Source organism: Myxocyprinus asiaticus, chromosome 46 (assembly GCF_019703515.2).
Source record: "Myxocyprinus asiaticus isolate MX2 ecotype Aquarium Trade chromosome 46, UBuf_Myxa_2, whole genome shotgun sequence".
Lineage (NCBI taxonomy): Eukaryota > Metazoa > Chordata > Actinopteri > Cypriniformes > Catostomidae > Myxocyprinus > Myxocyprinus asiaticus.
In genome coordinates, this window is record NC_059389.1 from 11,502,833 (window position 1) to 11,526,403 (window position 23,571).

The following is a 23,571-nucleotide window of genomic DNA, read 5'->3' on the forward strand; positions in this document are numbered from 1 at the left end:
CTTTAATAGCCACTGATTTGAATAGTAGAATAAAACTGCAAAACTCCATATACAATAATCACAAAAGACTGTGATTGGCCCCTCCCGAGCAACGCAGAGAAATGTAACAAGTACCACATGACAATGCCGTCTATGTAGCCTGGACAGCAATTTACATCTGTATTATGATATTGAGCAACTTTAATAGCCAATGATTTGAAATATATACTTTATAGTTTAATTCCATGTTCATCAATCACAAATGACTGTGATTGGCCCATCACTAACAGCGCATAGAAAAGTAACACAGGTAGCACAAGAAAAGACGGTGATATTTGTAATATTTTTGGCAGCGATCTGGACAGTACTTTACACTTGGATGTTATTGATGTTACTAAGAATCTTTAAATGTCATTGTTTTGAAATGTTAAAATAGTAGAATTATTATTTAGCCCTACTGTACCTAACTAATCAGAACCCGCTTTTGGGCCTCTAATCTCCGCCCACTTTTATTTTAGTGTACGGTTGTTTCCATTCTACATGCTTATTTGATTTCTAAAGCAAGTGACATCATTTCACTGCGACACCACTAACAACAAACTGCGGCATTACAGCTGCGACTTTATAGTGATCGGTGCGAAGAAACCAGGATTGGTATTTTAGAGACACGACAAACAGGTTGGACAGATATGCTTTTTCTTAAAACTTGTTTTTGTTTTATTATTGTTTTGTTTGATTGTCATATATTTTTTTGGGAGATTAATCACATGTGTTTAGGCTCTTTCGCCACATGGCAATGCGATATCTCGCTGTTTCTTTCCAAATAATGGCGTTTGTTTACATTGTATTGTTATTATCGCTTTGTCATCATGTTGTGGCAGATTGTGCTATAAATGGTCTTCGAGGTGTCTTTTAACAAAACAAAACAAAAAACAACTAACAAAAGATGTTGCTGCACTTTCAGTGGTTTTAGTGTGCATTTGATCAGAAGACTCAGATGCATTATGGTCTTATCTCCTTTATTTTGGCTCATGCTGTCCTAGATAAATCACACACACACACACACACACACACACACATATCCAGTATTATCTATTGGAAGTATTGTGTGTGTGTGTGTGTGAGTGAGATTTATCTAGGACAGCATGAGCCAAAATAAAGGAGATAAGACCATAATGCATCTGAATCTTCTAATAAGGTACTAGTCAGTTAAGGGAGTCCAACCTCTTTTTACATATAGAAGGTGATGGCAGACCTTGGACTGAAGGAAGGAGACCGAGTTCTGCTGGTCTGGACCCAGCCATCTTCTTCCACAGCACTGAAGGAGTTTGCTGAGCGTATCGGCAAGATTGTTGGCAACCAGAGTCTGGTGTCTTTGGAAAACATGGAGAGACTACAACTTGGTGAGTATAGAGGCATACAAGTTTATTTATTTATTTTTTTGGTGCACATTTTATTACTAGTTTAGTTATAAACTGTCATTATTCACAGTGCCTTGTCTGTTATTTTTATTTTTACCAGTTACAAACGTTCTAGTGAAATATGCTGCTGATGGTTAATGTTAAAGGGATAGTTCACCCAAAAAATGAAAATGTTCTCATCATTTACTTACCCTCATGCCATCCCAGATGTGTATGATTTTTTTCTTCTACTAAACACACAGGAAGATTTTTAGAAGAATATCGCAGCTCTGTAGGTCCATACAATGCAAGTGAATGGTGGCCAGAACTTTGGAGCTTCAAAAAGCACATATATGCAGCATAAAAGTTATCCATATGTGTTAAATCTATATCTTTAGGAGCTATATGATAGGTGTGGGTAAGAATCAATATATAAGCCCTTTTTTACTGTAAATCCCCACTCGCACTTTCCCATTCTTTCACATTGTGAAAGTGGATATTTATAGTAAAGAAAAAGGATTGAAATATCGATCTGTTTCTCACCCAAAGTGATTTCATTGCTTCAGAAGACATGTATTAAAAACCACTGGAGTCACATAGATTACTTTCATGCTGATTTTTGGAGCTTCAAAATTTTGGTCAACATTAATTTGCATTGTATTGACCTACAGAGCTGAGATATTCTCCTAAAAATCTTTGTGTTCTGCAGATGAAAGTAAGTCATACACATCTGGGATGGCCAGTTAAGAGAGAATTTTCATTTTTAGGTGAACTATCACTTTAAAGCTACTGTATTTTTCAGCTTCTCAACAAGCTTCAAGTTACGACTGGGTTCTCTCAGGCCTTATGACTGACAGCTCACCAATCCACAGCTCTGAAATACTGGCAGAGATCGCCAGAGTGATGAAACCTGGTGGGAAACTTGTGCTAGAGGAGCCAGTGATGGGTGAGATGGAATCCGGAGAGATGATACAAGAGAAAAGCTTAGACCTTAGTTGCTGATGCTTTGACTTAAAATATTTCTTCTCAGGATCTGAGGAGAATGGTGTTAGAACCGCTGGGAAGCTGATGTCAGCTTTGAAACTCTCTGGTTTAGTGTCGGTTTCAGAGGTCAGTATTAATAAACCCGATTGTAATGACGTCTGCATGTCGAATGCATGTTAAGTCTAACTTTGTTTAATTTTGACAGGTCAAGACAGAGCCCTTGAGCCCAGAAGCAATTGCAGCTCTAAAGGAGCGCAATCAGTTCCAGGGAAACACACTTTCAAGGGTTCGCATGTCTGCATCTAAACCCAACTTTGAGGTTGGCTCCTCTACCCAGCTAAAACTCTCCTTTGGCAAGAAAACCACAACAACAGGTCTGTAGTTTTCAGTTTCTAAACATTTAATCTGGCTTTTGACATAGGACGTTAATTGATACAAAAAACACGATCAATCCAAAGTTTACCCCTCTTTTTCTACAGAGAAACCCCCCCTTGATCCGAGTACTGCTAAAATGTGGACTCTCTCAGCCAATGATATAGATGATGATGATGTGGATTTGGTAGACTCCGATGCACTTCTGGATGCTGATGATCTGAAGAAGCCTGACCCGTCCTCGCTCAAGGCGCCCTGTGGAGATGATTCAAAAAAGAAAAAAAAAGCCTGCAAGAATTGGTGATTACTTCAAATTGAGACACACAAGTCTTCCCAAGCAACTTGCTTTTGCTGTGATTTTTAACTCTTGACTTTTCTAGTAGGAGTGACTTAAAGTATTAATAACACATTGTTTACACCAACCTCCCCTCTGAGATCAACAAAGTTTTTGTCGATTAACATGATTGTTGTCTATGTTTAGCACATGTGGTCTTGCTGAGGAATTGGAACAGGAAACTAAAACCACTCAGAAAGCCAGCCTGCCTAAATCAGCCTGTGGAAGTGTAAGTATTTCTATCAAAGCCTTTAAAATTTAGTAAAATCTATATCATTATCTTTTGCTGAAATGTTAAAAATTCATAACTGCTTTGTTCAGAATGGAATACTAGCTTACTACTTACTGAATCTGTGTAGTATACAATGTATAGTAGCTACTAGGGGTCAACCGATAGTGGATTTTGCTAATGCCAATAACAGATTAATCGGCCGATAGTTTTTAAAATCGATTTATATAATGTAAAAAGGCAGGCAAAGACAAAGAGTCCAAAATGAATAAAATCCTGGATGCGTATTTTTGTTCAACCAAAATCCCAATAATAACCAGAAAAAAAGATTTAGTGCATAACGCTGGACTTAAGTATAAACAAGCCTGAAACACACCGGGGACTCTTAGTTTGAAATGTCGAAATTATGAGAAAACTATCGACATATTTTTTTCGTTAACCGATAAAGCAACTATCAACACTGATTAATCGGTCTACCTCTAGTACGTACTTAAAAAAAAAGAAAAAGTGAAACAGTAGGCATTATTTCACTATGAACGTTTCAAACAGTAGTATGCTATAATGAGTCAAGGACATAAAATCATATTTATTACTTCCGGATCATCCATCACACTGGAAATGGAAGGACAAGTGTATTACATTGTGGGACTAGTATTATGTGCAGTGTGCTCTGTTACGCACTGTCCATATAGAAAATCGGCATACTGAGCACATTATACATGCTATGTACTGCAGCAATAGTAGGAGAAATATAGTCGTATGCTGTTTGTAAAATTACCCATGGTACCATGACCTAACACATTTTATCATATTTTTTGGCATTTAGTGTTATCTGGGTGATGCCTTCCGATGTGCCAGCTGTCCGTATTTAGGCATGCCTGCCTTCAAACCTGGAGAAAAGGTTTTGCTGGCCAACACTGACATAGCTGATGTATAGATACTCATTATGAGATAAGACTTCATTCCGTTCACTCTGGGCTCCGGATTACCTTTCCATCTCTGTAATTAACAGACACGCAGCTCTTAAATATGTTATTAAAATGAAAGAACTAATGATACCCACAGTTAATACAATAGAAAACATTTATGCACAGTTCAGTTGGAAGTGTCTCATTCCATCAGATTGTTACATTTTTAATCTGTCCAAGAGTTTTAAGTATCCAGAGAGCAACTGAACAGCACTTCACTCAAATTCATACTCAAAATATAAATGAATCTCTAATGATGTATCAATCCATCCCACATCTTTATTTAGAAACAGAGAATCTTCACTTTGGGTGTATGTTTTTTTTTTTTTAAGTAGCTCTGTGTGTATTTTGCCATCTGTATAATATAAGGTGATTGTTTTGAGCTAAAAAAAAAAGCTGTTAAATAAAATCTTAAAAGAATACATGGACCTTTGTCTCACCTCTCATACGGCAAGATGTCATATCACTATTTAAAGCAGCATGAAAGGAACTTGTGTAATTCCACACAATTTTATGTTTTCATATACCACACAAACTAATCTAAACACACAGTTCTAAGTAATAAAATCTGTCTGTTCATCTCAATACTTCACAGATTGTTTACATAAGTTATTGAAGCTTATTAACTGTGAATATGAATATTATGTGGAGGATAAAAGAACTATAAACTCATGTAAGGAATTCTTTGGATAAGCATCATTTTAGAAACAAAATGTGAACTGATGATGACGTAGTTCATTTGGGTCCTGACCATCATGGCCATTGGTCAAGGTGCGGTAACAGAGAAGTCCATTTTAATGTCACCAGTATGAGGTTCAAAGGTTAAATTGTAGAAGAGATCTTCCCTTCCATCTCCAGAACTTTCATTAGTAGAGCCAAAGAAGAACACTCCTTGTTTTCGATGTGGGTTCCATTCACAAGCTCCCTGTTTAAAAAAGAAAGATGCATAGGTTACGACTGATTTACTGTATAATTTATTACTGTCTCGTTTGAATATCAGTTTGAAGAACATTTCAATGAACGGTGCTCTGATTTGTTTAGCATGCAAATCTATCAAAGAAGATATTTAAACAGTACCTCTTCGTCAATTGGTTTTGATAGGCCCATGCTTACGGTGATGTCCTCTGTCAGCTGATACTCCATCCAGAGAGCAACGGCATGACAACATCCTCTCCTACAATGTCACCATATAAATGAAATTAACCATCAAGATAAACCATTGCTTTTGCATATATTATTATCTGTTCTGATTTTACCCTGTGAGTGGCACAGTTCCTTGACTGCTGATTGGTTGTTCAGGAACACATTGTGTAAAATCGAACATCATGACTGGGTGTGGTTTGGTCAGGGCACGACAAGGGTACTCCCACAGTGGGTGTGGCTCTGCCTCCCAAGATTCACGGAAATCCAGAGATCGCTGTGTGGGGGCATTTAAGTTCGTATCAAACGGTATCAGTAAGGATTTTCACTTGCATTAAAATTTCACCAAAAGCAAAACTGTAATTAACGAAAATGAATGACTTCAAGGCCCATCCCTTAATTCTCCATAATCAAATCAGGCCAAAAACTATCAAGGAGTACAAGTCTAAGCAGAACAGTTCATACCTGAATCATCTCATCCATGGGACTGACATCAAAGCCCTCACAAGTACCGCAAGGAACTCTGATTCTCCACAGATCCTGAGAGTTAAGTGTTTCAAATGTAAAATTTGAAGTACATAATTACGTACAGTGGGTATGTCACAGAATCCAACAAGTCAGCAAAACATCACTTACTCTGAATTCAACAGCAACTATGTAAAGTGTGGCAGCACGGGGCAGAATGGTGGCATTGGGCTGGAGCAGCCGGGCCACAGAGGTGCGGCAGTACCAGAAGAAAAGAGAGTGCCAGGGCAACAAGCTGGTGCTGAAATACGGCTCTCCCATCAAAACTGATATCTGAAGGGGGTTGGAGCAATGCTTAAGGTCATCTAAGACTTTAAATATTCACATATGCAATTTTTAAAAATACATATATTTAGACTCTGTGAAAACTAAAAATTTTCCACCCTGCCCATTAGGTGGAGATATGCACGGAAATTGCAAATCGTCAAAAACAAAAGAAGAACTCTTAGGAGAGAAAAGCGTTTAGGAGGGCTTAAAGTGGAGATTTGTAGTAAAAAAAATAAATAAAGGACTGTTTCTCACCCACACCTATCATATTGCTTCTAAAGATATGGATTTAACCACTGACGGATTACTTTTGTTGCCTTTGTGTGCTTTGTGGACCTTCGAAGTTTTGGACCCCATTCACTTGCATTGTACGGACCTAAAAAGATATTCTTCTAAAAATCTTAATTTAATAAGTCATACACATCTGGGATGGCATTGTCCTTCTGGACTGCATATTTTGTTCTGGACATCTAAGATATATAAATATTTGATTATTTACACAAGCAAACTCACAGGAAAACTAAATGCAGATATAAAGGTTTCGTCTACTCGTGCCTCACAACAGCAGTGATCAGCACATAAAAGAGACGTTTGCATCTGATGTCTTACAGAAATCATATTTTACTCTGTGATTCCTTTGAAAATCATTTGAACTGTGTTATAAGGGCAACAAAATAAACAGTACAGCCAGTACAATTTGTTTGTTTTTAACGCCATGCCAGCTTCTATGGCTATTTCCATGGCGAGAAATGTGTAAGGAATTCTATAAAAGGTTTTTAAAATCTATTTTTCCTAAAAACTCTAAAATTGCATTCGGTTTTGCATTCTTCCAGAGTGCTGACTGAATAAAAAAGGTTTCTCATGGGTAAAGACCAGTACAGTCTGGCAGAAGGTACATGTTGGTGAATCTTCTCCTAATATTAAAAACTTGTGTCATCCTGGAGTGACATATTCGACAGCGGGTGTAGACGATCTGGTCCCAGCGATTTGAAAACAGAGAGGAACTTCTTTTGCCAACAATAGGGCTGATTTCATGGAGTTTGTTCATGGTGCATTGATCCCACTCAGTTTGGCATTTGTTTTTAATATATGAATTTATTATGGGTTTTAGGTCAGTGGGAGGTATTGGACACTTTTTGAAATCCTCTGATAAAGCCTCTTGCAGCAGCGTCTGCTTCCTCATTTCCTGGGATTCCATAGTGTCCAGGTACCCAGCAGAAGCAGATATTGAAATTTTGGGCCTCAAAATCCAGCAGTTTGCAAAGGATCTTTACAAGTATTGGGTGATCATTTTTAAAGATGACATTGCTTGAAGACATGATTTTGAATCTGAAATGATCAGAAAGTTTCTCTGTTGCATAGTCTTTATGAAGTCCAGTGCTGAGACGATAGCGTTTGCCTCTGCTGTAAAAATTGAGTTGTGATTTTTTTTATTTTTATGGCTGATCACAAATGCAGATGATACATGATCCTCAGATTTTGATCCATCTGTATATATAGGGATATGTGATGGAAATATTTCTCTAATGAATAGGAGTTGCTGTTGAAAGTCATTTGGGTGGGTTTCAGATTTTTTGTTTCTTGTTAAGTCTAAGATTATTTTTGGTTTTTTAAAGTTCCAGGGGGGAATTTTACTGAAGTGTGTCTGTTCCAGTATGCTCAGATCTAATTTGAGATTTTGTAAATGTGGTTTGATCCGTAGTCCAAAAGGACAGATATGTCTTGGTTTTTGTTCGTATAGGCTTGAAGAAGGGGTTAAGAAAACAGGATGGTAGGCTGGGTTTTCTATGTTGGTCTTCAGCTTTGTTGTATACTGTAGGGCTAGTTTGAGACATCTGTTCTCCAGAGAAAGATAATTTGCTTCTACATGCAAACTTTGAATTGGCGATGTTCTAAAGGCCCCTAAAGCCAGACGTATGCCTTGATGATGTACTGTGTCCAAGAGTTGGATATATGATTTCCTGGCTGATCCATACACTATAATTCCATAATCCAGGTGTGATCGAATTAGTGCTCTGTAGAGATTTAAAAGAACTGAACTTTCTGCACCCCATTTTGTTTTAGCTAAAACCTTTAAAATGTTCAAGGCTTTAAGACATTTATCTTTTAAAATCTTTATGTGAGGGATAAAATTCAGTTTATGGTCAAGAGTTATTCCAAGGAATTTGGTTTTCTTAACAACTCTGATGTGTTCACCAGCCATGAATATCTCTGGGTCAAGATGGAGAGAGCGTAGCTGGCAAAAATGTATACAAACAGTTTTAGTCTTTGAAAACTTAAAACCATTTGATACTGACCAGGACTGCATTCTGTTAATTGTCAGCTGGATTTTCTGTTCAGTGTTAGTCATGGATTTGCTTCTGTAGCAAATACCGATGTCATCAACATAAAGACTGCAATGGATTCCCGACCCGATGGCTTTTGCAATGCCGTTGATTTTGATCCTAAAAAGGGTAACTGATAAAATGCTTCCTTGTGGTACTCCTAGCTCTTGTTTATGAGGGTCAGATAGGGTATTACCTACTCTGACTTTAAAATGTCTGTTTGATAGAAAATTAGCAATAAAAATGGGTAAGTGTCCTCTAAAACCAAGTTGATATAAATCCTTTAAAATACCGAACTTCCAAGTGATGCCATAAGCTTTCTCCAAGTAAAAAAAGACAGCCACTGCATGTACTTTTCTGATGAAAGCATCTCGTACGTAGCTTTCAAGGCTGATGAGGTGATCTACAGTACTTCTCCCTTTTCTGAAGCCACACTGAACTTTACTTATGAGATGTTGCGATTCCAGGATCCATACTAGATGTTCATTAACCATTCTCTCCATGGTTTTGCATAAGCAACTTGTCAGGGCTATTGGGCGGTAATTGTTGGGGTCATTATGATCTTTTCCTGTTTTTGGGATGGGAATGATTATCGCTTCTTTCCAAGAGAGTGGAATATTCCCTGATATCCAAGTAGAGACAGGATAATGTGAGGCAAATTTAAAAAAAAAACTGATAGTGTATATCATCTGGTCCAACTGCCGTATCATGTGCTCTGTTTATAGCTCATGTCAATTCTTCCATTGTGAACAGTTGATTATATGGTTCCTTATTATTAGATGAAAAATGTATACCTTTCTTTTCATCCTGTGCTCAAAAAACTTGGAAGACATTAAGGCAATTCTCAATGGAGTTCTTTTCAAAATTTTCTGCTAGGGTATTTGCAATCTCTTGTTTTGAAGTTAGAATAGAGTCTTGATATTTGATGTGCTGAATTTGAGCTCCATCATTCCTGCCCTTCATCCTTTGAATCAGTTTCCAGACCTTTCTTGTTGAGGTACTTGATGTCAGACCAGATACAAATTGTCTCCAACTTATCCTTTTAGCTTAATTTATTATTCTTCGAGCTTGTGCCCTACTTATTTTAACCTTAACAAGATTTTCATTTGTTGGCCTTCTGAAGAATAATCTTTCTACTAGTTCTTTTATAGCTGTCTTGCATTTATCATCAAACCATGGCATCCGTTTGTATTTTGCATTTGATGATGTTTTTGGAATGGTCTCATTTGCTATGGAGATGAGTGTGCTGGTGAACTGTTTAATAGCATCTGGATCACCTTCAGAGACTTCATTAAACCTTTCATAGCAAAGCGATTGAAAATTATACCAGTTTACTTTTTTTAAACTGCCATTTTGGTATTCTTAGAGCTTCTTATTTTCCTTTTAGGGTTAGTATTAATGGGAAGTGGTCACTACCACATAGGTCCTGCCATACTTTCCATGAAAGATCTAAAAATAAATTGTTAGGTCAATTGCCGAGTATGTTCCGTGCCCTGGGTGTAGGTAAGTGCTGGATCCATCATTTAGAAGACATAAGGCGTGATTGTCTAGGAATTATTCTATCCTCTTTCCCTTGGTGTCACAATGGGTATTTCCCCATAGAGTGTTGTGACTATTAAAGTCTCCCATGAGTATATATGGAGAAGGGAGTTGGGCTACTAGCTCATCCAGGTCCTTGTGTGTAACAGTAATATTAGGGGGAATGTATATGGGACATATTGTATCGGTTCTCTGCAGGGTCAAACGCACTGCTGTTACCTGTAAATTACTGTTCACATTGATGCGACTATGAATCACATTGTTTCTGATTAAAATGACTGTACCACCAGAAGTCTGTCTATTAGTAGGACCAAAAGTATTTAAAATTGTAAACATTTTTAAAAGAGAAGGTAAAAAAATCTGGTGGTTGTTTTGTCTCCTGAAGACAAAAACCAAGGGGGTTGAGAATTGTAGCTAGGCGTTGCAACTCTGCAAAATTTGCCCTGAGTCCACGACAGTTCCATTGGATAAAAATATTTTCCATTCTCACATAGGAAAAATAGGAATATTTCCCCTAATTTTTCCTTTTGGGGATGGACTTCTACTCCGACTCTCCCTTTCTTTCATTTCGACATCTTTGGTTTGTTTTGTCTTTGCTATTTCATCTTTTGCTTGTGAAAAACTCGATCTTCTTGTATTTCTATTTGTAGTTTGATTTTCTATTGAGTTCTGATTAGACTGAGTATTGATTGAGGTAGATTTACTTTGGGTTCCTGTATTCTTGGTCCTTGGGAGAGATTTATTGCTGTTTACATTGAGGTTTATCTTTGTGCATCCAGGTGAAGTCTGTCTGGCATTCCGTGGTCTTCACAGATTTCTTGACAACAGAAGCATATGTTTAACTCAGTGTAAAAGAAGGGACAGCGTCTACCATTTTCCTTGCCTCGGGGTAGCTGATCTTCGTTGTGCATCTGATTCTCTGGATTTCCTTATCCTTGATCCATGTAGGATATTCTTTTTCAGCCAAATGGTCTCCTGTACAATTACAGCATTTTGGTAATTTCTGACAGCTCTACATGTTGTGGTCTTCTTCACCACGCTTGCAACAGATGCTTTTATTTTTGTAACTGTTTGACCCATGTCCATATTTTTGACATTTAAAACATCGTAATGGATTGGGCACTAATACATCCACTGTGACACTCAGATATCTGATTTGAATTCTTTCTGGGGGAAGAGGCTTATTAAAAGTGAGGATGTATGTACCAGTTTTAATAACTCTGTCCTCTCTTTTGATTATAATTCTTTTCACATTTACTACTCCTTGGGGTTTGAGCTCACAGGTAATTTCATCTACATCATCCAATTCTTTGGTGCGGATCACTCCTTTGCTGTAGTTTAATGTTGGATGAAGTGATGCCTTTATTTGAACTCCAGCGAGTAGTGTGGCTCGTAGTAAATCCTCTGCATTTGCCTTTTTACGGCATTCCACTAGAATTTGTCCAGATCGTAACTTTTTCACTTCTTTCACTGTTCCTGCTATTCCTGTGATACCCTTGTGTATAGCAAATGGAGAAAGTTTAGTGATTGGCAAATCTGGTGATGCTGCTTCGAGGATTATAAACTTTGTCCACTCTTCACTATTTGGCATGAGTAAACATTTACTCTCTGAAATACAGTCTGTTTCCAAGTCTAAAAACCGCTTTTTGGAAGTGTGTTTTGAAGCCATATTTTAAGATTTTTGTTTCATCATTCTTATTCCCCACCCACCTTGGAGCCCCCACCCACCTTAGAGCCCCCCCCCCCCAAAAAAAAAGGGATGCACAGCACCAAGGAATTCCAGCAGAATATGCATCAGGGCTATTAGAATGATATACTCGAGCAGGTAGAGCAGATTGTAAACTGCTCTATCCACTCGATTGACCCTTAGCCAACGCTTACTGGGTATTCTGGAAAGTTAGCAGTTGTTGAGCTATCACAGAACACTCAGAGCATGTCTTGACCAGCCGATTGATTGGAGTGAGCCATTCCAACCTCCCGTCTAGGTGAAGTATGAGCCAAAGTACAGTGTTGAAATAGTGGCAGCCACAGCAAACCGTATTTCTCAGGCACCAGGATCTTTTCCTCCACCGACACGGGTCGCAACTTACGGCAAAAAAGTCGCCCCTTTTTATCGCTCCTTGCGAACAGCATTGGGGTACTGAGGATCTATTTTACTCTGGATCCTTACAGAGAGATGAAGGATGGTATTAGCACATCTAGATGGAGAAGGCGTGTGCAAAAGGTATAATCAAGAAAGTTGTAACCCTCATGAAGGGGGCTCAAGGGTTGTTCTCTCTTGCCCAAGGAGAAGACCCTAGCACTATGGAGGGAAGGAGCATGCCACTGTTCCTTTCACGAGCTACCACCAAGAAGATGGGTCTCGTGCCGTACCCGGGCTATGTGAAAGACTTTTATATTCATATTAATATTTCTACCACATTATCTCTAGGTGGTGCTTATTTAAGACCTTATTTTGGTATTTTATATAACGTAAATGTAAAAATGGTGGTTTTCCATGAAAAGATCAGATTCTAAGCTTTCAAATGATACCACAAATGCCTGGCTTATGTATCCAGGGACTATAACGTTTTAAGCATAAATTTATTTCACGATACAGCGCCCCCCTTTGGACCCGCCGGGAGGCCCATAGAGTTTAAAATGAGAGCAGGCAGCAAAAAAATTAATTAGGAGCTTTTCACAGATGACACGCTTTTGCATTCAAAGACAGCTGGACCAAGACTGCAGGGATCTTGGGACAAGTGTTTCAAAGTTACAAACTATTTTTATCTTAGCACAGCATCCTAAAATGTGGCGTTTATGGCATGAGATGCTGAACTGCGATGCAACCCATGTGAGACGCACCAAAAGCTTCCGTCTGACGCATGTGTACAAATTCGAATAGCGCAGATGGAACGCACCCTGTGAGAGATTGAGGAACTCAACTGAACATAGATTGCTGTCGAGAGTAGATGAATAATAGGCTTCTGTTCAATTATATGGAAAAGAAACAATATTTTGACTTCTAATGCCACTTTTTTACTCATCTGCTAAAGTAATTTAATTGATTTGAATTATCTGAATTATTATATTTATAATTATTTAAATTATGTTATATTGATACATGTGATTAATAGTTATTAAAGGAGCACTCAGTAATTTCTTTTTCTCATTTAAAAAGTTTTACATCTAAAGAATAGTTATTTGTAAACATATGTATAAAATCATGACCACTCACATGTGAGATGAAGAGTTCAGTCATATCAGTAACCTTACAGAAGCAAGTAACCTTACAGGCAGCCATGTTAGCATCACATGACCAGCTAAATACTACTCGCTTAATCTCAGTAACTGCCCTGTTATTGGACACTTTCACTCATGGATTAAATTAATCCTGGTTTACTATGCATAGTGAATTTCTACTATGGCATTAGTAACGAAACACTACCATGTTTGAATAATGCAGCATCCAGGCCACTAGGTGTCAGTGTAAGTCATACTTCGACATACAAAAAATGACTGAGTTCAACTTTAATTCAATTAATTATTCAGCACATCATGCCAATAATTCAATTAAATTATTAATCGATTGACAGCCTTTGTATACATAGATTCGGTTTAGTTTGTACCTGATTTCCCTCCAAATCATCTAATGTGAGCTGCTCGGACCGGATTCCCAATAGCTGTACTCCATGGTTCAGTGAATTTGTTTGTAGAACCTGTGAATGACAGTAAAAACATATCTTAAGGAGTGAACTTCATGTAGGCACACATTTCAGCTATGTTACCATTAAAATTTCACCTGTTTAATCACTTGTTTTGCCATTCCAGAATTTTCCAAGCTAAACACCTAGAGAGAAAGAATGATTATAATGTAAATATGTGAATCTTGTGACCCAAGCAGTTTTTTTGTTTTTGTTTTTTTGAGTGGCATAAAAAAGATGATAAAGCTTACCTTCCTAGCTCCAAGCAGATGAGCAAAGATGGGTAACAGGCTGCCATCACTGACTGATAAACAAACACTGTCTGGTTTCAGAATCTGCAAGGATACATTAAAACATATTTAAATATGAGCAGTCATCAAAAAGCAGCACTTCAAGTTCATATTTCCATCAACAGAGATTATAGAAGTCAAACTCACACTGCGTAGCGCATTCACGTAACTCTCAGTCCTCTGCTCATCATTCAGTTCCCCAAAGCGTGGCCTTGTCCAGACCAGATGGGCCTGACAGGTACAGCACGGCCGAAAAGGTGTCACTTCGACATCATGGTGTTGACTAAAAACATTAAATGCAATAGATCACAAAAGCAGTTAAACAGACCTGCAAAATGCAACACTGTCTTCATTTATTTGTTTTATTGATTCATGTCTATACAGTTATTTAGTTATATGTCTAAACAACAAATTGCAATTAAATGCATCCTTACCTGTGTGAAAGGCTGTACCAGAGGCTGTAGTCATCATGGGAGACTGTTAAACTGAGCTCTTCTCCCTCAGACACGTTCTTCTCTGCAGGGAGGAAATAGACGCTCTGCATCCAGTGATCTCTCCACTGTACAGCACACAACAATAAGTAATCAATACATTTATATACAGTATTACATTTTCATATTAGGATGGATTGGCAAAGGCCCAATACTTACAGGGTAAGAATTAGGTTCTGGGTAGGTCCAACTCGGGGCCATTGTGCACACAATGTTTCCATCAGGGTCCATGTCGATATCCCACCAGGTTAAGACCACCTGTGCCCTCCCGCTAGTCTGGGCCTTGAATTGTGCTTTGTATGACTGAGCAGCACTGCTGACTGGCTTGCTGAAGTCAACACTAAAGCAGAGGAAAAAATTTGTTACTTGAGGCAGGGAAAATAGAAGGAAGAATCCTCATTTGAAGAGCTAATATATATAAAAAACTTGTACCGGAACATGGTGCAGATGGGCCCGAGGGGAGTGAAAGATTGTGGCGACACTTGACTGAGCTGGATGTCACAAACAGAGGGCGCTCCTGCACACTCTACTACAGCAGGAGGGGGAAGCAGTTTGTGCCCATCCACCACAATAGGCAGAATCTGTGACCATTTCCACAGCATATCAGACTCCACCAGCTGGGCATAGACTGTAGCACGATGTGGCACAGCCTCACAACCTACCTGCATCAATTAGAAAAGCTTTAAACACTTAGGTTAAAGGGATAGTGCACCAGAAATGAAAATCTTGCTATCATTTAGTCACTCTCATATCATTTGAAACCTGTATTATTTTTTTGTACAGCCTGAAATTTAAGTAATTAAAGGTGCAGTATGTAAGATTCATAAACCCTTATTATTAATGACACCTGTGGCCGTTAAGGGAACTGCAGCCAGCTACCTGTTGCTCGTGCTAGCGCGCACACACTCCATAGGGACAAGAGCATCAACTAAAACAAAGAGACTGAACGTGATTCACCGGCATCATGCTGACAGATGAGGTAGCATAATTAAAATTACACAGTTATGATTGTTTTACTACAAACTTTGAGACTGCATATTATATTTGACTCTCCATTGCTGGAACAGGGCTAAAACAAAGTGTGGATATAGGTCTGACTATGCGAGACTGATTGAAGTAATCACTTTTCTTTGCATGATACATCGACAGCATTTATATGATAGCCTATGTCGGCTTTAGCTAGCTAGCCAGCTTTATCAAAAGCTGTTAGCTAAATTTGGTGGATGATGACAGTAGCGGTTTATAAAATAGACTGTACATTATAAGTATGCTGACACAATTCAGTATTGATGTGATTCCATCACAACTGTCATTTTGATATATCGATGCGCTATTGTTTTATAATAATAGAATGTATATATTTTCTGTATAACCAAGTTACGTTACACTAATGGAGCTTTTTGCACTATCTTGAACATTGACTAGCATTCATTTCATGTGGTATTGTAGTTTATCTTGCTGAATAATTACAGGTTAACATTGACATTAACCTGACTTTTAGAATAAAGAGAAGATCGTTGAAATTATTTGTAAGTTACGAAGCAAGGTAGCTTGCAATTCGTCAGCGTTAGCAGGCAAGATCATGTTAGCTAAAATTACACAGATCAATCCTTATGACACTATATTTCACATGCTTTGCAGTTATCTAAGCTTACCTGTCCAATAAGAACGCCAATTAAGGGTCGGTTTTGATCCCCAAAACCAAACGTAAGTCCCTCCAGGAATCAAATGCCCTGCCGATGTTGACTCTAGTTTTCGCTCGACCACGATCACGTTCCCGCTTAGCCAGATGGGATTCAGTAGATAAATATATTTTTTATTTTTATTTTTTGGCTTACTCGGAGTTTGTGTAGGAGTCGGTGTTGTTGTGGGAGCCGGACATTTGCTGGATTCCATCTCTAAAATAACGTTACCTAGTGTTGCAGTTTGTTGTCGCTGTTGAATAGCGGAAGCACTGAGGCAAGGCTCTCGGGAGCGCGCAAAACCTCACATCCTTTGGATTTTTCAGGCAAAAGCGACCCGCTCCCTTCGCATGAAAATCAGTCTACAGGCTTTAATAGGCAACCTACGAAGTCCGGGAAGGGCTAATTTTTTTTAAGTTGTGTTACAAGCCGTTCATACATTGGCAAAAAAAGGCGAATATTACATGAACATTTTTACATATTGCACCTTTAACTGAAAGGAAGCGTTCAACTTTTTAAAATATTTATCTGTGAGAAACTGCTCAATATTTAAGTCCCTTTTCCCTATAAATGTTCCTCCCTGCCCAGTAGGTGGTAATATGCACAAAGAATGCGAATCGGCAAAATCAAAAGAACGTGGAAGTGAAAGTGGGGATTTATAGTAAAAAAGGACTTAAATATTGATCTGTTTCTCACCCACACTTATGTTGCTTCTGAAGACATGGATTAAACAACTGGAGTAATATGGATTACTTTTAGACTGCCTTTATGTGCTTTTTGGACCTTCAAATTTCTAGCCACCATTCACTTGCATTGTATGGACCTATTGTATTGAATAGATATTCTTCTAAAAATCTTTGTGTTTAGCAGAAGAAAGCAAGTCATGCACATATGGGATGGCCTTTTTGGGTGAACCCTTTTCTTTAAATAAAAGTTTGTAATGTTGTGAATCACATCGGAGCCGGCTGAATTGTACAGTGGAAGAAAGTAATCACATAGGCAACAATCAAGATGAGGGCGAGTATATAATGAATGAATTTGCGTTTTTGGGTGTGCTACTACTTTAAGGCACACTGAAATTCTGAACTGTAGTTACCTGGACAAGATGAATGTGTGCATGCTCATAGCTGGGCAATGCTCCTTCGCCAATCAGCTCAGTATCGAACAGCTCCGTTACAAGAATATTTGCTCGCTCTTGCATGTCTCCATCTGCAGATAAAATGCTATTTAATTCTTACAATTACAACTGTTTTACACAGAGTAGATGCTGAACCTGTCAGGTCTACTGGTATAACAAGCACATATACTTGGTTGTTGTCTAACCTGGTCCGACTGTAACCTCAGTGGAATGTTTGTTGATGATCTTGATTTTGTCTGAGAAGCCATTCCTCTGCACAATGCAAGTAGCAGCCTGTGCCATGGGTTTAAACACCTATGCATAGCATAGATTTATGTTGTTTTTGGATATTTGTCTTCAAATACCAAATATCACAATTATTAATCACCATTCGCCACATGAACGTGTTTTACTGGGTACCTCTATGGCGTAGCAGTAGTCAGCTCCAGCAGTCACTGCCATCATGGAGAGCAGACCAGTCCCTGTTCCAATATCGAGAACCACCACTCGTTCTCCGCGTGCCTTCACTCTGCTCACTGCTGCTCGAATGCCCTGATAGTACTTCTCATTCTAAAGATCAAAATGTAGCGGAATACATTATTAATGACATTAATACAATACAAACAATTATCATTTTTATATTCATAATATTTATATTTAAAGGTGCTGTAAGCGATTTTTTCATGGAGAAGTATGCAACAAAATACCTACTCCTGTAAAGATATTCATGAAATAAATGTCCTAAGAGAAATGTCATCGATCTCTGTGACAGCTGTAGACTTTTTAAACAGCAAACAAAAATGTGTCTGCGGACACTGACGCTTTTCACCTGTCAATCATTTTGCTCGTTCTCATTTGAAGCGGATCACTGAGGCTATGATTCATAATGTTTGTCAGTTGAGGGCGCTATTGTACGGAAGCCCTGAACCACACTGTGAAAACAGTATATTATTTGTATATTGTTGAGTGTAATTATGTGTATATCAGATGTTTAAATTGTGTTGTGTTAATTTGATGTTATTGTAAATTGGTATATGTCTCATCACTGTCACGACTGCTATGTTGATCGGAACTGCACCCAAGAATTTCACACACCATTGCACTTGTGTATATGGCTGTGTGACAATAAAGTGATTTGATTTGATAAAAAATGTCAGTAAGGGATTTTTTATTTTTTTTTAGGTGTCTTGTGTCTTCCTGAGCCTATGTCCTACAAAAAAAAAAAAAAAACTTTTTCTGTCTACATTTTTTTTCTCTCTCTCAAATGTGTTTATTTCCTTGATTAAGATTTGAAAAACATTCATGTCAGAGTATTATACAACTACAAATCAACAGATCAAGTACCACAGCTGTCATCTGTCACCTTGTCACCTTGTAAGCACATTTCATGCTTACTGATAGTGGCACCTGGTGACCAAGGTTGGTACCGCATACTAATTGTTTTATATTTTGTTGTTTTTTGGAGTGAATAAATATTGAGAAAAAAATTGAGAGAGAGAAAAACACATTTGAGAAAATGTTGTTTTTTTTTTATATTGAGAAAACTTTTTAGAGAGAATTTTGTTTTTTTAGGACATAGGCTCAGGAAGGCACTAGACACCTAAAAACACTTTTTTTTTTCATGGTGCGGTTCAGGGTTTCAGTTTTATTTGACAGCCACAGGAACAAAAAATGCTGCTGTTTTGCTCTTTTTTTGTCTCAAAATTATTTTTGGAGGGCGGGTTTTGGAAAGAGGGGGCGTGGCTACTTGAACGGCTCAGTCACGTGAAAGCTTCAGAATGCTAAAATCGCTTAGAGCACCTTTAAATATTCAAAAATATGTATATTTAAAATTAATATATATTAACTAATTAATATAAAATATCTAAAATATAAAAAATACAGACCAATCCTTCGGCAACGTCACCGCTTACATCACACAGGAAGTGGTGGCATAAACCGTGTGCAAACAGTAAACTTTTATCGGATTCCGTTGTTGAAAAATTATTTCGAGGGCTCTGGTAGACAGCTTCAAGCCATCAACAGAGCTGACTGGACTGAGGAAATCATTTCAACTCACTGCTTTGCAGCAAACATTTATAGTAGTTCTGTCAGTCGATTAAATTTTTTAATCTTGATTAAATCGCAAAATTATTTGTAGTTAATCGCGATTAATCGCACATTTTAGAAGTGCTGAAATTTGACACACACACACACACACACACACACACACATATATATATATATATATATATATATATATATATATATATATATATATATATATATATATATATATATATATATATTCTTTTCTTGTCAAAATAAATGTTTTCCATCTTAGGAAAGAAAACAAAACAATATGTATCAATATAATGCTTTATTAACATTTTCCAAACAAAGCCTTCAACAATATAAGGACAATGCACTAAAATAGCACCCATTCATTAAATTCAATTTAAAGAAACATTAAATGTTTCCCAAAGTCTTTAGTGGGAGTTTGAAAAAACAAGTCCCCACTATAGGTTGCATATTCATTGCAATGGGCATTAAATCCCTTAAACTCTCAACTGCCACAATATTAATTTGCCAGTAGACTGTGGCTATAGACTTAGTTACAGCAATCGTGAAGCTGCGTTCATGATTTGCGATAGGGCGTCAACGTCAGCGTCGTGCGGTGCTTTGATCTCCTCTTAAAAAGCACTTACAAACAAAAACGTTTCACTCTGCATTTTGGTGATAGTTAAGATTTTGTGTGCTTCTGTGTTAATTAAAATGTGCCTGACAAAGGCTGAAAAATACTTGATTTCTATCACAAGTGCCATCTGGGCTTGTTTTGTACACCAAATAGTGTTAAGAGGTCCTTTCTCCATCATTTTATCACTGACAGTGAAACGCTGTCAGAAATTCTTTTATTTACTGAGATAACAACTCTCCTCTTTCACAGGAGAGAGCGGAACACCGGATTCACACATTCTCTGTGAGCGGGACAGTCGCGTTGGACGTTCACATTGCCCGTATCTCTTCCGCGAGCAACAGCAGCGCCTCTGCGCAAAAAATGAAGTTATCTATGGGGTCCTACGGCAAATAATTTCTTTAATATGGTCATAATACATCATGATGGCGCCGCGGATGGCCGCCTCGGTGTGGAGCGCTTCTATTGTTTTGTTGTTTTTGTTTGTTTGTCCAGTGTTTAGTAATCTTTTTCCAGTCAGTTTTACCAGAGATGAGCTGCTGAACATTCGACAGCATATACCAGTCAATCTTTTCCCGGATTTTGAATATTCGGACGTTTTGTTTGACATTTTAGTCAGAGGCGCGGCTGTGTTGTTTAAACTCGCTAGGAGACGCAGGCGAGGGAGACGAGCAGGCGCACTGGTCAAACTCCATCGGCGGGGCTTTCGAACAACGCTGCCGAGCATTCATCTAGCGAATCTCTGCTCTCTCCCTAAACAAACGGACGAACTACATCTCCTCACCCGCACAAACAAGGTCGTGCTTCACAGAAACCTGGCTGAGTGAAGCCATTCCGGACAGCACGTTACATCTGCCGGGCTTTCAGCTGTTCAGAGCGGTTCAATAAGTGATTGAACAGTACTGACTGGCATTTTCAAGGCTTTGGATATCTTTTTATATCCTTTTCCATCTTTATAAAGTTCCGTTACCTTGTTACGCAGGTCTTTTGACAGTTCTTTTCTGATCCCCATGGCTCAGTATCTAGCCTCCTCAGTGCATCCAGGTGAGAGCTAACAAACTCATTTACTATTTATACACAGACACTAATTGCAATTTAAAAAGCCACAGGTGTGGGAAATTAACCTTTAATTGCCATTTAAACCTGTGCGTGTCACCTTGTGTGTCTGTAACAAGGCCAAACATTCAACGGTATGTAAACTTTTGATCAGGGCCATTTGGGTGATTTCTGTTTTCATTATGATTTAAAAAGGAGCCAAACAACTATGTGATAATAAATAGCTTCATATGATCACTATCCTTAAATAAAAACAGTTATTTTGCATGATCAGTCATATTTCCAAAATCAATGCCAAAATTTCACAATTTCTGCCAGGGTATGCAAACTTTTGAGCACAACTGTATATAATGTGTGTATATGTAAATGTATATGTATATATATATATATATATACACACACACTGTCTACTGTGTATTCTATATATACTTTTTTCTTTCAATATTTATCTATTTTTTATTCAATTTTAATTATTTTTTAGAAGTCTTATTGCTGTATTGTATTGTTGTGTACTGGAAGCTCCTGTCACCAAGACAAATTCCTTGTATGTGTAAGCATACTTGGCAATAAAGCTCATTCTTATTCTGATAATAAGCTGAGGTTACTGCTACTTCAAGGACAGCAGCGGGCAGTCACATGCATTTCATCTTTATCAGCACACTTGGTTGTGATTGGTTAATGTAACTGTAATTGTATTTGTTTGTATATGGCCATATATCAGATTTCAATATCAGACAATGTAATAATTGCAACATGCCTAATGAATCCACATTTGTGTTTTTAGTTTACAGATTTATTGCACATCTATTTTAAACTTAGAGTTTTCTTGCATTTTCTGAGGCAGAAAATTAATACAAAGTGTCTTCCAATACCAACAGGTTTCACCTAAATGTATGGTAGCCTATTTTTGTGTGTAATTTTTTTTTCTTGCTAACTGCATATTTAGTTATTGTGCAATAAAATATTTACATATAATTGCATTTAAAATGTAATTAACACAATTACAGAGGTATATAATGATGATTTGTGAGTTTGCACTGCAAAACAACCCCAAAAATTCAGGAAAAAGTGCCGTGAAATCCTGGTGGTACTGAATAACAACAAAACGACTTGCACTTGAACATAAAGATTCAAACTGAGGCTCCTGAAGAGTAACATATTAACGGGGCAGATAGTAAAGCCTAATTTTATACACTTATGCCCCACCCATTCCAATGAAAAATGACAGATCGAGAGGGAGACGCAAAGAATGGTGACGCATCGAGAGGGAGACGCAAATAACTGTGACATATCAAGAGGAAGATGCAAAGGATGGTGACAGATCGAGAGGGAGGTGCAACTAACTGTGACACATAGAGAGGGAGACGCAAAGAACGGTGACGGATAGAGACGGAGACGCAACTAACTGTGACGCATCGAGGGGGTGACGCAAAGAACGGTGTTGAGTCGAGTGAGAGCTGTCTGTGGCAGTAACAGTTTGAGTGAGAGCTGCCTGTGGCGGGGGCAGGTCGAGTGAGAGGTGGCGGTGGCAGGTCTCCGTGGCGGCTCTCCCTGCCACGTAAAGATTTTACCCCTATTGGCTAAATTTCTATTTGTGATTACTGGATGAAGGATTGCTAAACATTATTTTATAGATAGATTGCACTCGGAAATAGCGATTTCTAGCTAAAGAAATATTTTAGATCTAAACATAACAATACAATTTTATATTCTCTAAATAATTTTCCATGGCTTTTTAAGATGTTCTTAATGACTTTTCAAAGCCTGGAAATCAAAATTTTTGGAATATTAAATTTCCTGATATTTCCAGGTTTTCCACGATTGTGGGAACCCTGATAAGGGTTGTTAAAACTGTGATCTGTGGTTTCCAATATCAGCTTATCTACATGAATGGTTTTCACATGTGTATGCAAGTGGATGTGGGAATGTAAACAACAAAACTCACTCTGTCTTTATCATGGAGCATATCTGCATAGCAAGACCTGGCAGACAAAAACAAAACAATTATCAGGACACGTCAAATGAATTTACCCTCTGTCCCATGACAAGACAGCACATGACAAACTACTATTAGATTCAGTATAACTGAAGATTTGTCACAGTCAGCAACATGTCCACGTGTCAATAGCAAGTGCAACAATTAACAACAATTGTATTGTAGTTTTGGGAGTCCGCTTATATAAATCACATAACAGATCGGTCCAACACAATTCCGCAAGGATTATTTGTTATTTATGCGTTTTAACATTACATGAGATTCTGTGACTCATTTACGCACCTGGCAATCTCCTGATGATAATCATATTCCTCGCTCTCCTCCACCCAGTCCAACGCTCCGGTTGTTGGATTTGCACGACCGCAAAATGTCTTCATTTTACACTTAGTCTTTAGAGATAAAAACCTATGTATTAATGTATTTTGCTCTATAAATGTGTTACTCGTGCATAAAAAGATTAATCCAACATGATCTCTTAGGGCGCGGCCATGTTTTTCCGCTAAGACACGCCTTTAAGATGA

General features: G+C 38.0%; 2 protein-coding genes across 2 annotated transcripts; one reads left to right on the forward strand and one right to left on the reverse strand.

Moving 5' to 3' along the window:
• The first annotated feature begins 519 nt into the window (after positions 1–519).
• Positions 520–4,688, forward strand: LOC127435999 (anamorsin-like). The gene is made up of 8 exons (XM_051689866.1): positions 520–657; positions 1,220–1,382; positions 2,182–2,325; positions 2,410–2,489; positions 2,569–2,737; positions 2,843–3,035; positions 3,217–3,298; positions 4,125–4,688. The coding sequence occupies exons 2-8, from the start codon at positions 1,226–1,228 to the stop codon at positions 4,233–4,235; spliced, it is 936 nt and encodes a 311-aa protein (XP_051545826.1). The 5' UTR covers positions 520–657; positions 1,220–1,225; the 3' UTR covers positions 4,236–4,688.
• On the reverse strand, positions 4,368–23,555 carry LOC127435998 (protein arginine N-methyltransferase 7). The gene is made up of 17 exons (XM_051689865.1): positions 23,333–23,555; positions 23,000–23,036; positions 17,745–17,894; positions 17,531–17,639; positions 17,304–17,416; positions 14,958–15,187; positions 14,685–14,865; positions 14,469–14,593; positions 14,182–14,317; positions 13,996–14,079; positions 13,843–13,890; positions 13,670–13,759; positions 6,043–6,204; positions 5,872–5,946; positions 5,523–5,683; positions 5,344–5,440; positions 4,368–5,191 (listed from the first exon to the last, which is right to left on the reverse strand). The coding sequence occupies exons 1-17, from the start codon at positions 23,425–23,427 to the stop codon at positions 5,033–5,035; spliced, it is 2,052 nt and encodes a 683-aa protein (XP_051545825.1). The 5' UTR covers positions 23,428–23,555; the 3' UTR covers positions 4,368–5,032.
• Between the last annotated feature and the right edge of the window lie 16 nt (positions 23,556–23,571).

Excerpts from the sequence above, each read along its gene's own strand:
- LOC127435998 (XM_051689865.1), bottom strand. The coding sequence starts at position 23,427 with ATGAAGACATTTTGCGGTCGTGCAAATCCAACAACCGGAGCGTTGGAC. Across the intron at positions 17,417-17,530 it reads TGAGGTTACAGTCGGACCAG|ATGGAGACATGCAAGAGCGA; the intron begins GTTAGACAACAA and ends TTTTATCTGCAG. Across the intron at positions 13,760-13,842 it reads CAAAACAAGTGATTAAACAG|GTTCTACAAACAAATTCACT; the intron begins GTGAAATTTTAA and ends TGTCATTCACAG.
- LOC127435999 (XM_051689866.1), top strand. The coding sequence starts at position 1,226 with ATGGCAGACCTTGGACTGAAGGAAGGAGACCGAGTTCTGCTGGTCTGG. Across the intron at positions 2,490-2,568 it reads GTTTAGTGTCGGTTTCAGAG|GTCAAGACAGAGCCCTTGAG; the intron begins GTCAGTATTAAT and ends TAATTTTGACAG. Across the intron at positions 3,299-4,124 it reads CTAAATCAGCCTGTGGAAGT|TGTTATCTGGGTGATGCCTT; the intron begins GTAAGTATTTCT and ends TTTGGCATTTAG.